The sequence below is a fragment of the Marmota marmota genome, unplaced genomic scaffold (assembly GCF_001458135.2).
Source record: "Marmota marmota marmota unplaced genomic scaffold, marMar, whole genome shotgun sequence".
Taxonomy (NCBI): Eukaryota; Metazoa; Chordata; class Mammalia; order Rodentia; family Sciuridae; genus Marmota; species Marmota marmota.
In genome coordinates, this window is record NW_025999926.1 from 1,461,427 (window position 1) to 1,476,965 (window position 15,539).

At 43.8% G+C, this 15,539-nt stretch overlaps 1 protein-coding gene across 1 annotated transcript in view; it reads left to right on the top strand.

The window, feature by feature from the left end:
• Diras2 (DIRAS family GTPase 2) overlaps positions 1–1,584 on the top strand; it is a 28,745-nt gene extending 27,161 nt beyond the window's left edge. The window contains exon 4 of the mRNA XM_015503981.2: positions 1,367–1,584. Coding sequence (XP_015359467.2) covers positions 1,367–1,584 — 218 coding nt within the window. The remainder of the gene's footprint in view (positions 1–1,366) is intronic.
• Positions 1,585–15,539: the final 13,955 nt, after the last annotated feature.

Sequence of the window (15,539 nt, forward strand, 5' to 3'; positions counted from 1 at the left end):
ACCCCACGTGAACCGTCGTCCGGGCAGCATGTCCGATGCCCACGTGTTGAACATGGCACCTAACCGAGGCCCGCCCTAGCGTCCTGAAGAAGGCATCCCACACCCCCACCAATAATGATGACAAGCCACCCTTCTGTGGAGTTGCCAGGCGGTGACCAGGAAAGCCAGCACGCTCAGCATCCCAGGGAACTGAGGGAGGTGACAGTCATTTCTGAGGGCGGCTTCTGCCATGAGGAGGTAGGAAGACCCATGCCCTTCAAAGCAGGAGAAGCTGGGAGGGCTGAATGTCATCTACCTGCACGAGAGAGAGCCAGAGCTACTGGCACCAACTCCAAACCAGCCATTTCTCTCTGCTCAGAAGTCAGTTACATCTTTGGGGGGAGGAGGGAACCATCAGGCAGAGTTCGTGGGAAAACCAGTTGGTCCAAAGTGAACCACGGTGGCTCCCTTCCATAGATTTTTAACTGTATTAAAGATAAAGTAAGACAGCCTTCCTCAAAGAATGTGCATTCTCAGTTAATTCCCACCCGACCCTACCCTAAAGGGATGTATTCACCTCCTACAGACCTAGTGAGCAAGTGTCATGTTAACTTACTACTTACTATTTATTTTCACATACAAGGATGAGTTCACTAATAGCACACTGCTGTGTCAGAAGTTCTTCGATTTTTGAGTAAAGGTATTGTGACATTATTATTCAAACATCGCAATAATGTTCCTGTGTTATACTTTGAGGGTTTTAGAATGTGAAGTTTCTTTCCTTTCGCCCGTGAGGGCTATAACTTCTACCCCTCAGATTTTAAATTCAAGCAAATAAAGTAGCTATTTTTAGAATAAAAAAATTCCCCCTCCCCTCCAAGATTTTTGTTTTCCTCTTTAATAACTTGATCTGTACCCAGCTGGGTAACAGCCAACAAAGGCCATCCAGTGACCAGAAGCACATCATTTTTCTAACTGACGTGAACATGTATATGCTACACTTTGCACCTTCATAAAATATTTTGCAACAGAAGTTGTTCACTGTGTTTTTGATGACCTATCCAAATCAGGACTGTATTCCTGGACAATGCATTTAATCAATAGCAAACTCTTGCATGTTCTATTACACACATCCTTAAAGAGCTGTTCAATGCAGTGTCCACCCTAGAAACCATGGTCCTCTTCTCTTAATGATTGTGTGTGCATCCTTAATACTTCAAACCAAATTCCAGCCACCTCCCTGCAGGAGGCATGGGAAGTGATGGTGTCTGTAGACAGGCTGGCTGTTCTGTCCTGGGCAGAGCCTGCTCAGCTTAACCATTCTGCCATGGTGGTTGGGCTCTGCTTCTTGAGAAATTCCCACAAAGCCTGAGTTTTCCTGTTTTAGTCAGCAGAATGCATGCCTGCCCCAACTGGTGGATCATCCTCTTGGCCATCTGGGCAGGCAGCAGTACCACGCTTCTTGCAGACAGGGTCTTCTGGATGTTTCGCATCAGTGCCAACCCCAGGCAGGGCTTCCCAGCTGGAGATGTTACACCAACTGCCTTCTGCACCTGCTATTTTGATGACCCTTCCTATGCAGGGTTTCCTGTCACAGCCACATAGACACCTTCATCCTCCAAAGCATACTTGTGCTCTCAGTATTTCCTAGTTTCCTTTAGTCCTTTCTTATTCAATTCCCTTATCTGGTCTTATCCCGGGGCTCTACCAGTGACTCTCCCTGGTGATGTATTTAGTGTGTAGGAGGTGCCTTCGAGAACCTCTTGGCTTCAAGGTCTTACCATCTCTTTGGGATTCTAGAAAAAAATTCCCTTGTCTTTACCTGGGGAAATGATCATGCCGAGAAAGGGAGCCAGCAGGGAGCTCAGATAATTGGGGCATTTCTAGGCCCTCTTTAAATTCTTCATACAGGTACCTTCCAAAGGCCATTCCATGGTATTCCATAACATTCCCAATGAGATCTCGTTGTTGGATATTCTGGAACATGTTTTTCAACATGTCCCTACATAGTTTTTCCTATTCTCAGAGATTATTAGTTTGTCACTCGAATGTGAAGGAAATGGAAGAAGTTACAGAACTTTATGGCGAACGGGGATTGTCCAGAGTTGGGTGTGTTCTTTCTAACAGTAAACTATGATCTTTGCCACCAGCTGTCATGTTAATAAGGCGTTTATTGTGAATGCTTCCTGCCAAGTGTCCCATTTCCAATTCCCACCCAAAATGAGTCAGGATTTCTTTCCTTGGAAGCCAATTTCTCCATGTTTGAGTGCTTGGGGCTTCATCAATTTGAGGAGCTTATAATTCTTGACAATCTGAGCTCACTCAGGATACACTCCATTCCTTTGTTCTTTGCCTGAGGGTTTATAGGGTAGGAAGAAAGGAAGCCTTCATCCTGGGGCTCCATTCTGCCATCATTTTTTGTGAACCCAACTGAGGATGGTTATATCATCCTCGTCTTTCAGGAGCTCCCCAACTGACTTGGGACTTGAGGGGTTAGTAGCACTAAGCAGGTGGATTTCAACATGTGCTTGTTCCCATCCTCAAATATGGAGTGGTGATTCCTGAGAATATGTCCTACACTGCACGTGGGTACAGATGTTTTTTAACCCAGTCCTAGAAAGTTATAAAACTCAAAATATTGCTTTGAAGATGGCACTGTGGGATTACGCATGGGGCTCCATGAGTTCCCTTCTGTCCCCACTGGTCCCCTCTCCATCCAGTGACAAGCCATTGGCATGCATACAATGCAGCAAGACCAACACAAGAGCAATATTGAATTGTTCACTCTATCTAAAATTATATATATTATATAGTTTATCTTCCTGCGTTTTTGAAATATTAAAGTAGTAAACTGTATATATCTGTAAGCTAGTATATTTGTTTCACTGTTTGTAATATTTAAGAAAGGCTCATTCTTTGTAGAACAAAAGATGTACTCAATATTTTAAAAAATTGCTCTGTGATACTTTTTTTCTCCCCCAAATTTGTAATGTGTTGCACCTACATAAGCTCTCTGGAAATATCCATAACGAATGGGACACGTGTAAATCCCTGAAGATATCTTGGAATTCAGTAGCCCACAGATCGTCTGTAGACAAAGTATTTGCAGAGCATGACTTTTATATGTGTGGGATATCAATATGTATATTTATATTAAGGTGTATCTATTGTTACAATTCCATTCTCTTATATTTTATTTACTCTGCAGGTCTAAAAATCACCCTTGCATACAAGTTTCTAGTTGCAGTGATGTTCTGAAAATCATGGAACATATTACAATAAAGTTTCAGATAATGACACCCTGGCTGGGAGGTGCTGATGTCTCTTGTCCGTAAGTGTGTGGTGGATGTGTGATGGTCTTCACTGGCTGCAGATGTGTATGCTGGCCAGCTTATGATGGGATGTCTTGGGAGACCTTGGGAATGGGGAAGTCCTGCTGATCCCTGTCACTGGGTGGAAATGAAGTTGATGTTTCACACAGGGACAAGTGAAAGGGAAAGGGTAGAGGGGCCCACTTGGCTCAAAATAGGAGGGGAGAAAAAAACTATTCTTTCAACTCTGCACCCTTCCCCACTCCAGGCTATGAAATGAGTTTGTGATAGAAAACCTACGTACCTTCTGCAAGGTGGGTGAGACTCAATCAAGAGGAGCTTAATGATCATAAAGCGTTTGAAGGTGTCGTGTCACATAGTGAGCTTTCAGTGGTGACAAATGAAACCAGCAGCCCACAGGACTCTACCTGGAAAGTTCACTGCAGTGTGAAAATCAATCTATGCAAGTAAAGAAACCACCAGCAACTTCCCATTTCTTGAAGCCTCTCTGTCCTGTTTTCTGCCAGCCACTCCCTACTCCAGTCTCTGTCTCCTTTCAATTCTTATCCCCCATCAGTGTCGCTACATTATTCAGAGTTTCCCGTTTATGCAGATAATTACAATTAGCAGGTCCCATTAGGCCCCATTAAAGGACATTCTGGTACTTATTAAACTTTAATGTGCAAATGAAGCACTCAGGGCTGGGATTCAGAAACCTCTGAGACAGGTGGGGTGGGACCTGGGATTCTGCATTTCTGGCAGGCTCTACTAGAGGCCCACAGACTGCTCCTTTTCCTTTTTTTCCTTTTCCCAAATGAGAAAATTTTTTCCCTGTTCTTATTGGTGTATTATCATCATGTTGAACATGATGGTGAAATTTGTTGTTACATATTCGCACACACACTCCATACAACAAAAGAATTTGGCCAATATCATTTCTCTTTCTCTTCCCTTCCCTTCTCCCTTTCTTTCCTCTGCTGATCTTTGAATTTTTAGGGAGATCGCCCCCTGCCACACATGCACGCATCTTTCTTTTTATTTTTTTTCATTGATTTAAAAAAAATAAACCACAGTGGAATGCATTACAATTCTTATTACATGTGTACAGCACAATTTTTCATATCTCTGCTTGTATATAAAGTATGTTGATACCAATCCGTGTCTCCATACATGTACTTTGGATGATGATGTCCATCACATTCCACCATCCTTGCTAACCCCCTGCCCCTTCCCTTCCCCTCCTACCCCTTTACCCCATCTAGAATTCATCTATTCCTCCCATGCTCCCCCTCCCTACCCCACTATGAGTCAGCCTCCTTATATCAGAGAAAACATTCAGCATTTGTTTTTTGGGGGGATTGGCTGACTTCACTTAGCATTATCTTCTCCAGTGCCATCCATTTACCTGTAAATAACATGATTTTATTCTCTTTTATTGCTGAGTAAAATCTGGTTGTGTATATATGCCACATTTTTTTTTATCCATTCATCCACTGAAGGGCATCTAGGTTGGCTCCACAGTTTAGCTATTGTGAATTGTGCTGCTATAACCATTGATGTGGCTGTGTCCCTGTAGTATGCTGTTTTTAAGTCCTCTGGGTATAGACCACAGAGAGGGACAGCTGGGTCAAATGGTGGTTCCATTCCCAGATTTCCAAGGATTCCTCCCTAGCTTCCACATGAGAGAGACAATGTAAACCCCTTGACCTTCTGGTTTGGCTTATTTCACTTTATCTTCTCAAGTTCATCTATTTCCCTGCAAATGATATAATTTTATTTTTCTTTATGGCTGAATAAAACTCCATGGTGTATCTTACCACCTTTTCTTCAACCATACATCTGTTGATGGACCCCTAGGCTGGTCCTATAGTTCAGCTATTGGGAATTGTGTTACTCTAAACAGGGGTATGCTTGGATTGCTTTAGTGTGATGCCTTTAAACTCTTTAGTATAAATACTGAGTTTATTTTTGCTGGGCATAGACCTCTCTCTAGGAGCAAGGCTATAATCTACTTGTTTTCCAATTTTGCTGCACTTTGAAATCACCTGGAGAAGTTTGGCTGACTCCTGATTCTCAAATCTCTCTCCAGAAATTATGATTTAGCAGCTCAGAAATGTGGCATCCTCTCAGGGTATTTAAAAGGCCCCAGGTAATTATGGAATCAAGTTTAAGAACAGCTGCTATTAGCCAAAGTTAATTGCAAATGCTGGCCAACTCCCTAAACCTCCCGGGGTAGTGTGAGGGAGGGGTTGCTTGCAAACCAAGTTCCCTCTCAGTGAATATTTTCCAGGTAGCACATTGGTGGTATCTGTGTGAGGCTCTTGGTCTCTTCTATTACAGTATCTCCCAATGTCACTGAGAGAAAATTGTAACTCAGGCATAGAGTTGGCACCCACCTGTGCTACCTGGGAGGAACTACATCAGTGCCAGGTGTGAGGTGATGTTATTTGTCTTGGATCGGAGCTGTCACAGCTGTCTAGAGTGTCCAACCCTCACCCTGACCTAGTCTCAGTATGGCGCGTGCACCATTCTTGGCAGGGACTCAAGTTCCTTTGGCTCCTGGGAATACAGAAGACCCAGCTGCAGTGCTACCTTGCAGCTGAGGACTATGTTTGCACGGTTCCTTTGACTCAAGGTACTAGCTCTGCCCAGCCAATGTGCTTCCTCACACTGGGCCATGAACGCTCATGCCTTTATATTTTCCCATTTCTGGATTATTCTCACTTACTTTCCATCTTCATTGACTTTTTCTTAAGTAAAAGAGGTTTTTATCCATCCTGATCTATCCCAAGTCTTCATGGACCCAAAGAGGCAGGCATCTGTCTGACATTTTAGTACCACTTCCATTGCCAGAGTACCCTAGTTATCATAAGACTGCGTTCATTATTGGTTTCCCTTTATAACTCCTTAGTCTCTTTGCCGCAAGCAACATGGAAGGGGTTAGTTTAGGTCACAGTGTACTATTACTCAGCCATAAATGGATGGATCTGGAGACTATCACACTAAGTGAAATAAACCAATCCCAAAAAACCAAAGGTGGACTGTTTTCTGTTAGATAGAAGCTAACCCACAAAGGGTGTTTGTGTGGAGAATAGAAGTTCAGTGCCTTAGATAAAGGGGAATGAAGGGAAGGGAGGAGGAACAAGAAAAGGAAAGACAGTGGAATGAATCTGTTGTGACTTTCCTATGTTCATATATGAAGACCCCAGAGTGAATCTCACCCTCATGGGCATCCACAAGAAATGAACTTAAAAAATACCTCTGGGTAAATGGCAGAAAGATCAATAGAGGGAAGGAAGCAGAGGGTGAGAAAAGGGAAGGAGATGGAGAGGTACTGATGTCAGAAAAAGAATAATGTGTATTCCATGCTGGTATAATTACGTCCAAATGGATTCTCTTGTCATGTATAATTAAACAATACAATAAGAAAAAAGGAAACCAACATTTTCCCACTGAACATCTGTAGGCACCATTCTTTTTTTTTTTTTTTGGTCCTGGGGATTGAACTCAGGGGCACTCGACCACCGAGCCACTTCCCCAGCCCTTTTTTGCATTTTATTTAGAGGCAAGGTCTCTTTTTTGAGTTGTTTAGTGCTTCGCCATAGCTGAGGCTAGCTTTGAACTCCTGCGATCCTCCTGTCTCAGCCTCCCAACCTGCTAGGATTATAGGCATGGGCCACTGTGCCCAGCAGCACCATTCTTAATGATTTTAAGATAAAAGAGAAATAAAGTAGAAGTGAAATCTCTTCTTAATTCTAGCAAAAGTTCTAGACAGCCTTGTGCATGCAAGGCAAGGACACTTCCAATTGAGCTATATCCCCAGCCCCTGCAGTCTTGTTAAAAACAAATACACATTGGCATTTAAGAAGTTCCTTTCAAAGTGCTCTTCATGACTTAGTGTGTTCTCGCTGTGCACACATGCTCCAGCACAACAAGAAAACAGCCCCAAAGTCGGGTACTACAGAATACCCTCTTCACTCCCATTACAATGTTAGGATACACATCAGGAACTCAGAGCGGGCTGGGAGATGGGCCTCCACACCTCTGGTTCATATTCTCAAAGACTGGTATTTCTCTTCTTGTCAACTTTCACCTTTTAAAATTCGAATAAGAAATGAATAAAGAAAATCTTTACAATATAAATAAATGAAGTATTGTAAAGGATGAACTTATCAAACACTTGTAGTGTTTTTTTTTTTTTTACTCCTGTTTGACAGACATATTTTTAAAAAATATTTTCCATTTTAATTCAACTTTATTTCTTTATTCGCAATGCTAGGGATCCACAGCCTTGCACATGATAGGCAAACGTCCTACCACTGAGCAACATTCTCTTTTTCTTTTATTGTGATGGAACAAGGCAGGGCGGGGCAGACAGTTTGGGGTAATTCCAGTGGGCTCTGAGATTTGAGGGCTGTCCCTACTGTTGTCTGTCAGCTGGCCCTCAGATGATGGGGGCAGGGAGAATCTGGTGGAGGAGGTGGGTGGGCTAGACGGGAGATGGGTAGGTTTTGGACTGCTCAGTTTGCATATGAAAGGTGTGCTTTTAGGGATGTCCTTAACTGTTCCTAGTAACTGGCTAATCCTGAGAGGGGCATCCCTCCAAATTAGCAAAATCCCAGGTGTCAAGACTCCTGAAATGCAGGAAATAGAAAGGCATAATTTATAGACTGTGGATCTCTCCCATGCCCAGGATGGCAATGTGTCATGAGAGGGTGGAGTGGCTCAATCATCATTTCCCCAACATGTTACAATTTCCCAAACTTGTTGGAGAAATAAAGGAAGGTCATAGCATAAATAATGCAAAATTGCAGGCAAACGCTGATAAACACAGGGGCTGGGAAACACCTTCTAAAGTTGAACGAAGCTGCACACAGTGGCACATGTCTGTAATCCCAGCTGCTTGGAAGGCTGAGGCAGGAGGATCGGGAGTTCAAAACCAGCCTCAGCAACTTAGTGAGGCCCTAAGCAACTCAGCGAGACCCTGTTTCTAAATAAAATATAAAAAAAAAAAAATGCTGGGGATGTGGCTCAGGGTTAAGAACCCCTGGGTTTAATTCCTGGCATCAAAATAAATACATAAATTTGAATGAAATAAATGACTATGTCTTGAGTCCCTTTTGAGTCTCAGGCTCTTTGGCCAGCATCACCGGAAACATGAAAACAGAGTCCACTGAGAAGCCCCATCCACCATCTTAGTGTCCTGAACTGCGCCAGAATAATCAACCTCTGACAGTTGTTCACAGTTGGTGCTTATTCCTCTGAGTTAGAGTTTTCTGATTGGTAGAAATGGAGGACCAGTAAGAGACCCTGACCATGCAATGAAATCCAGTACCCTCGAGACTGATCAGGAGACTCCATGGTTCCTAGAATACACTGTGTCCTCCACACACAGGACAGTTGGACCATGCTTTTCTTGATCACAGTGCATCCAGGGGTCCCAGTCCTCCGTGCAGGGGGTCTTTAAGTGTGCAGACTATTGGCTGTCCAGTGTGAAGGAGGGTGGAGGCATTCCCAAACCCAGAGATGCTCATCCTCACTTCTACTCACTCCCTTGGTCCCTTGTGGTCAGGGGCCAGTTCCCACTGGGTCATAAGAACTGATTTGTTTCCCAAGTTCTCAATCAGTAACTTGAAATGGGCCTTGGCCAGAATATTTCCATCTTGAAAAAGACTCTACACCTGGGTCTTCTCTCTCATTCTGGGAGCTGTATTTTGTAAACATGCATCACAAACTACTGCTTGCAGTGGGTGCAGAGTGTTATTTCTCCTTCTCTCTGTGTCCTTCTCTGCATCCTTCCTTTTCTGGTTCATCGTGATCCACCTTCATTCTCCTGTCACCCAGAATCTTCTTCCCTGGTCTCCCCAGGCATCTGTCACCACCGTGGTGTTAAACTCATCATTAGGAAATTATGCATTTGCAAGCCATATAATGACATCCTAGTCAGTAGCAGACCACATGTATGATCATTATCTCATGATTATGATAGGGAGATATAGAAGGGCTGGGGCAGTCAGGGAAAAATGGCCAGTGGGGATACTGGGGTGGGACCAGAACAAAGGAGCATGGAGAGAGTCTTCTGATGAGGTCAACTTCCTGATTGGTGAAATTGCTCATGGACACAAGCAGGGGATCCAATCAGACAGACACGTTGGTGCTCGTAAGTGGGGAATTCAGAAGAAAAACTAAAACAGGCTCACGGACAGAGGGGACACTGATCAAGAATGGAGGACATAAGGAAAGGAGGAAATTCCAGAAACCATAAAAAGAACAGGCCAAACTCCCCCACTGGATTCCCAGCTCTAGGGCCCCGTCTCTTTGGAGAAGTCTGTCTCTGTTGCTTTTGCAGAAACCCCACTGCTTGCTTGCTAACTCTGTGTTTCAGTCAGCCTTTTTTTTTTTTTTTTGCTGCTGTGATTACAAGACCTGCCCAGCACAATTGTAGAGGAGGAAAAGTTTATCTGAGGACTCACAGTTTCAGAGGTCTTAGTTCATAGAAGGCAGGCTCCATTGCTCAGGGTTCCAGGTGAGGCTGAACTTCAAGGCCAGAGAGTATGGCAGAGGGAAGCAGCTCACATGATGATCAGAAAGTAGAGAGACTCCACTCTCCAGATACAAAAATATATACCTACAAGCCACGCCCCAATTCCCACCCCCTGCAGCCACACCCACCACTTCAGTTACCACTCAGTTAATCCCTATCGGGGATTAATCCACTGATTGGGTCCAGGCTCTCACAACCCAGTCATTTCTCTTCTGAACCTTCTTGCATAGTCTCACATGTGAGCTTTTGGGGGCACCTCACACCCAAACCCTAACACTCTGTGTCCTATTCTTTAACTTTTTGCTGAACAGATGCAATAAACCCAGCACCCCTAGATGGTAAAACAGAACTGAAAACTTCCTATTTCACAGTGACAGGGTAGCTGTCATAACATCATAGCACAACACATTTCTCATTGCTTGTGGTGATTCTGGTGTAACCAGTCTTACTGAGAAGCCAGTTATATTAAGTATAGCACGTGATTACAGACGGTGCATACTTTATATGAGGACTACAGGCTTTGGGCTTGTTTAAGCATGCGCGGTGATGTGCAAAGAAGGATGACGAGATCATTTAGCAAAGCCCTTCCCAGAAGTTATCCCTTTTTTTTTTTTTTTTTAAAAGGACACAGGACTGTAATTTTGAGAGCCAGTAACCACATGATGAATATTCATGGGCATTTTGGAAATATTCTTAGAAGTATTTAAAAGACACATAAAATATTGTTTAACCCAGATGGCCCAATATTGCCCTTTCAACATAGAAAACGAACGTGGAATACAAGAGAAACAATCTCATGCCTAGAGGTACCCTTTGCAGCCTTAATTAGTAGAAGATTGGTAAAAATTTAAAGGTCTGACACAGCACAGAGCACTGTGTGCCACTGAACCATAAGTGATTTTTGCAAGAGCCATCCCGAGGCTCTGTCAGTGACTTAATTATCAAAGAAAACTTAAATTGGGTTCACAAAGTCAAGAAATTGTGTTCTATAGAGGATGCATTTTAATGGAAAAGTTTTTCTGGGTAGAGCTCAAATGAAGTCAGGAAATTAAATTACCTGGAACACTCAATTAATTGAAGACTCCTCTTAATTGAGATTTTTTTTTTCAATCACATTTAAAACAGAAAGCTTTGTAGTGTCTTTAGAATAGGGCTGTTGGCCTCTGCTGTAGGTAGAGAGAATGATGTCAAAGCCATCAAGAGCTATGATTGACAGCAGATTGCAATGCCAGTTTCCCTGCTTAACTGGGAGTGATGATCATGTCACTAGGATTAAATGAGACTGCAAATAGGTAACAGATCTGGCACGGTGTTGGCTTGTAGTAAGCACTGTTCTGCAGCAGTGATCATATCCATTCAAGGAGAGCGGGGGCCCAGGCAGGATATGGGAGAGCGCCTTTAGTACCCTACCTCCTGCAAACCCCCACTCTTTCTTTCTTTTCTAATTGTAAGGCCACGCTTTCTACTAATTAAGGAGGATTGAAGTAAAATATGGAGTTTAGGATTGCTGTGCTATAAACATTCTTTTTTCGGTTACATTTTTCACTGTTTCCTTCCACACTCTTTCAAAATCCACTGTCGCTTTCATTCACGCACAACTCAGAATAGCTGCTTTCAGGAACTGCTAAATATAGGCAGTTCAAAATAGCCATTTTTACCCTTCCTTTTAAAGATTTTTTTTTTACATTCTGAGTTCTTTGTGAGGGGGTTTGCAGTGGGCTCCTGCTCCCTCTTCCTGAGGCAGATCTCGTGACTCCTTATGAAATCAGGAGGACTGCCAGGCTGGCTGGGGCTATTGGCCATCTTGCTGGGGGCCAGGGTCTCCATGAAAGGTAGGACCCCCTCCAAGAAGCATCATGACAGTGATGGGCATTGGGCACCCACCTCCTGAAACCTGTGCTCATCGGCCTATGACAGAAACCCGTATGCCAAGGGCTTCAGCAAGGTTTTCTATGGGGGTGCCGGGTTTCTGTTCTCGCAACTAAAAGGCTCAGGGGTCACTCCAGTTGAACTGGGCTGACTGGGCTGCGCAAAATAACCACACAAGAGACACAAATACCTTTTTCTTTGGGGTCGCTGTGACGGCTCCTCTGACCTTAAGGGTCCGCAGGAAGAGAGAGAGCGCAAGAGAGGCAAGGGGTCAGGTTTCAGGGGCTGAGTCTATCTTCATGGTGTCCCCTGTCAGCAGGTTGACTGACACCTGGGTAGGCCACACCCAAGAACACAGTAAGAGAAGAGGACACACACAGGCACTTCCATGGAAGATTCTATCCTATACAAAGGAACAGGTGAGCATAGCTTCACCCATGGGGCTGTAGCAAGACACCCATGCCTGAGACATGGACCCTCGAACCCAAGAAGGGTGGGGAAAGCTCTGCCACATTTCTGCGACTGAGCGCCTCAGCACCCAGCCGGGGAGTGTGACTCAGTCACGTGCAAGGTTGGTCTCCCACAGGGGTTATTAGGAAGTCTTTGGGAAACATGCCAGGGATTTGGGGGATTTCTCTGGACTTTTCCACCTTGGTTACTTGCAAAGATGGTTGCTGTAGCACTGGCAGCTGAGCCGCAGCAGGGGGAGAAAGAGCATCCCAGCTCCATTAGTCCTTTACAGAAGCCTTCTAGATGCCCTGCCTAAGAACTTGCATTTATGTTTCACTCCCTGGCTCCACGAGACAGGACATCCCCTCTACAGCAAATGCAGAGAAGTGGGAACAGCTCTTATAGAACTGGAAACACTGCTGTCCTCGATGAACCAGTATTCTGGAAGGACAGGAAAAAGGGGACGTGGGCGTGGTCTCTTTGTTATCCACATTGTCCTGATGCAAAATGTGCATTCTCCATACCCACAGGCTCTGCATTTCGGGATCAAACTTGTTAAAAAAAAATTACATCTGTACCCAACATGAACAGACTATTTTTCATCATGATTCCCTTAAGAATACAGTACAAGAACCACTTACATAGCATTTGTGTTGTATTAGGTATAAATTATCCAGAGATGATTTAAAGTATAGGGGCAGGTGTAGGTTATAAGCAAATACCGTACCATTTCATAGAAGAGACTGGAATATCCATGGAGCTTGGTGCCTGCCGGGGTCCTGGAGCCCACAGATACCAAAGGATAACTGTCTTTTAATTACTTACCAAATAAAACTGAAGAGCTGGGGCAACTAAAGAAGATGGCATCATAGAAGATGTCTCACCTCTTACACTGCCCCGTTGCTAGCTGCTTAAATGGTCCCATCAATTCTTCAAGAAGCCCCACCCCTACGCACAAAAGGGGCTTTACTTCTGAACTCTACCCCCTTCTTCTCTTACCCATAGCAGTTACCCAAAACTCCACAACTCCCTCCAAACAGTACTTCTCTACCACAAGCAATGAATGCATAACTTTGAAAAGAAAGAGACTGGGAACACTGATTGGAGTTTGGTCCTGTTTACAATTTAATGTTGCCTACTGTATACTCGTACAGAGCTTGCTTGACTTCGTAAGCTCATGACTTTTCTGCAACTTAAAAGCCAAATTCCACAGTAATTTTAAAAAAGCCATTGCACTATCCATTAATATCAAATTAGCATAATAAGTTTAATGGGAAGCAGGTATTTTTTTTTTCCTCTGTAGCTGCTCTCAGTTGAATGTAACCCTGATGGCTCAGAGTCTGCAATTGTGTGGTGTCTGTGGAAGACGATGCTATGCGCCGGCTCAATCTGTCATTCCATCTCTCTCATTATTTCACAGTACAGTGGATGCCACTTGGCCTCCATTTCTTTCTCCCTTAATGAGAAATAAAGTTGATTTTGGTACCAGTGGTAACATAGATACAAGGGCAGCTTCAAGGCAAGATGTCATCCATGTCAGGTGACCTTCCCGTTGTTCACCATAATGCTTAACTCCTCTGTTTCCCCTCTACTTTCCCACCAAATTTTACTTTTAGGTGCCACCTGGAATAAGAAACTTCCAAAGTTCCTGGAAACTTAGAAACACAACTTTTGCCTGCGTTGGTTTAAGAATCTCAGGGACACCCTATAATCAGCAAAGGGCAGGTGAGAGTGGGAGGTGAGTCCTTTCGGTAGCATAAAAATGTCTCTCATGCTATTAAGGTAACAGAACAGCTCAATCGGGCTGTGACCGTGTGTTTGGCCTTGAGCATTGGTTGATCACCTTTACTGAGTAGAAAGTATTTGCAGAGCATTCAAATAAAGGAAAGGAGAAAGGAAAAACCTGATTCTCTCTTCTCTAGAGCCAAGTCTCAGGACAGTTTAGGAGAGCATAGCTCACCTGAGTACCTGACCTTGTTACATCAGGTAGCAATGAATTGAAAGGTCTCTTAGTACATTCTTATTATTTTGCCATATAATCTGACCCCAGAATCTCTCAACTCAAATTTCCTGAGAAACTTATTGCCACACATCATCCCAGCATCCTGTATGTGCTGAGGGTTTCTGCTAAAAAGTAAGAGAGAAAAGACAAAGAAATGTTATGGGGGTATTTTGAAATCACTTGTATTTGCTTGTGTTTTGGAAAAATTGCATGTTTACTGCACTGATTCTGATAGGACCTTCTCTCACCCACCAGAAAGAAACAGGCCCCTGGCTAAGGGACACTTACTGCATCCCTGAGTACCCCTGGCCATAAGACATTGATTGTCCACATTCATCTCGTTTACCTGTGGTGTAGAGTTGCTCTTGGATGAATTTCCTCTTCTGGCTACTCCTCTGTTCATTGAACCAAGTCAGCTCTTGGCTTAGCATCAGAAATAATCCTGGAAATAAGGCAGAAAATTGTTCTGCAGAAGCACACTTCTCACTTGTATTAGTGAGGATCGGCTATATTATGTGGTGATAACAAATAGCACCCGGATCTAAGTAACCTAAAACAGGAAAATTTTATTTCCCATCCTGCTACTAGTCCTCTGTGCCCAAGTTAGGGTTCTCTGTCCAGCAGGAGTAAGGACATTAATATAGCTATTTCCCTCTGGAACGAAAGGGACACATTATTTCTGCCTACAACACGTTGGCTAGAATTAGTCATCGGTGTTCCCTCAAGCTCAAAGGAGTCAAGAAATATAGGTCTAACATATTCCCAGAGGGAGAAAGATAGTGAGGAAGGAATGTGCTAAAAATAGTTCATAAATCCAGCATTCTAGCTGGAGCGAGGGACCAGCAGGCTGCAAAAACTACACAGCACTTGTGAAGTCAGTGAGTCAGCTTTCTCCCGAGAACAGAACCACTGGATTCTGAGATAGATAGATAGATAGACAGACAGACAGGGAGAGAGAGAAAGAGATTGATTAAGAAATTGACTCAAGCTGGGTGCAGTGGTGCACACCTGTAATCCCAGCAGTTAGGGAGGCTGAGGCAGGAGGATCACGAGTTCAAAGCCAGCCTCAAAATAAAATATTAAAAAGAAACCTCAGGATGTGGGTCAATGGTTTAGTGCTGCTGGGTCCAATCCCTGTCACAGAGGTTGAAAAGAGTCACCTTGGGATCGGGGTGACCAAAAATACAACCTTCAGTATGTCCTGATTGAACTATTTAGTCTCTCCGTGGGTCTATGGGTATAAAACCAGAGTCCAAAGAGCTGAAGAATCTCGATTCTGATGTTCAAGAGAAACATACCCCACTCAGGAAGAAGGAAGAAGGGGGAGGAGGAGGAGAAAGAGGAGAAGGAGGAGGAGGAGGAGGAGGAGGAGGAGGAGGAGGAG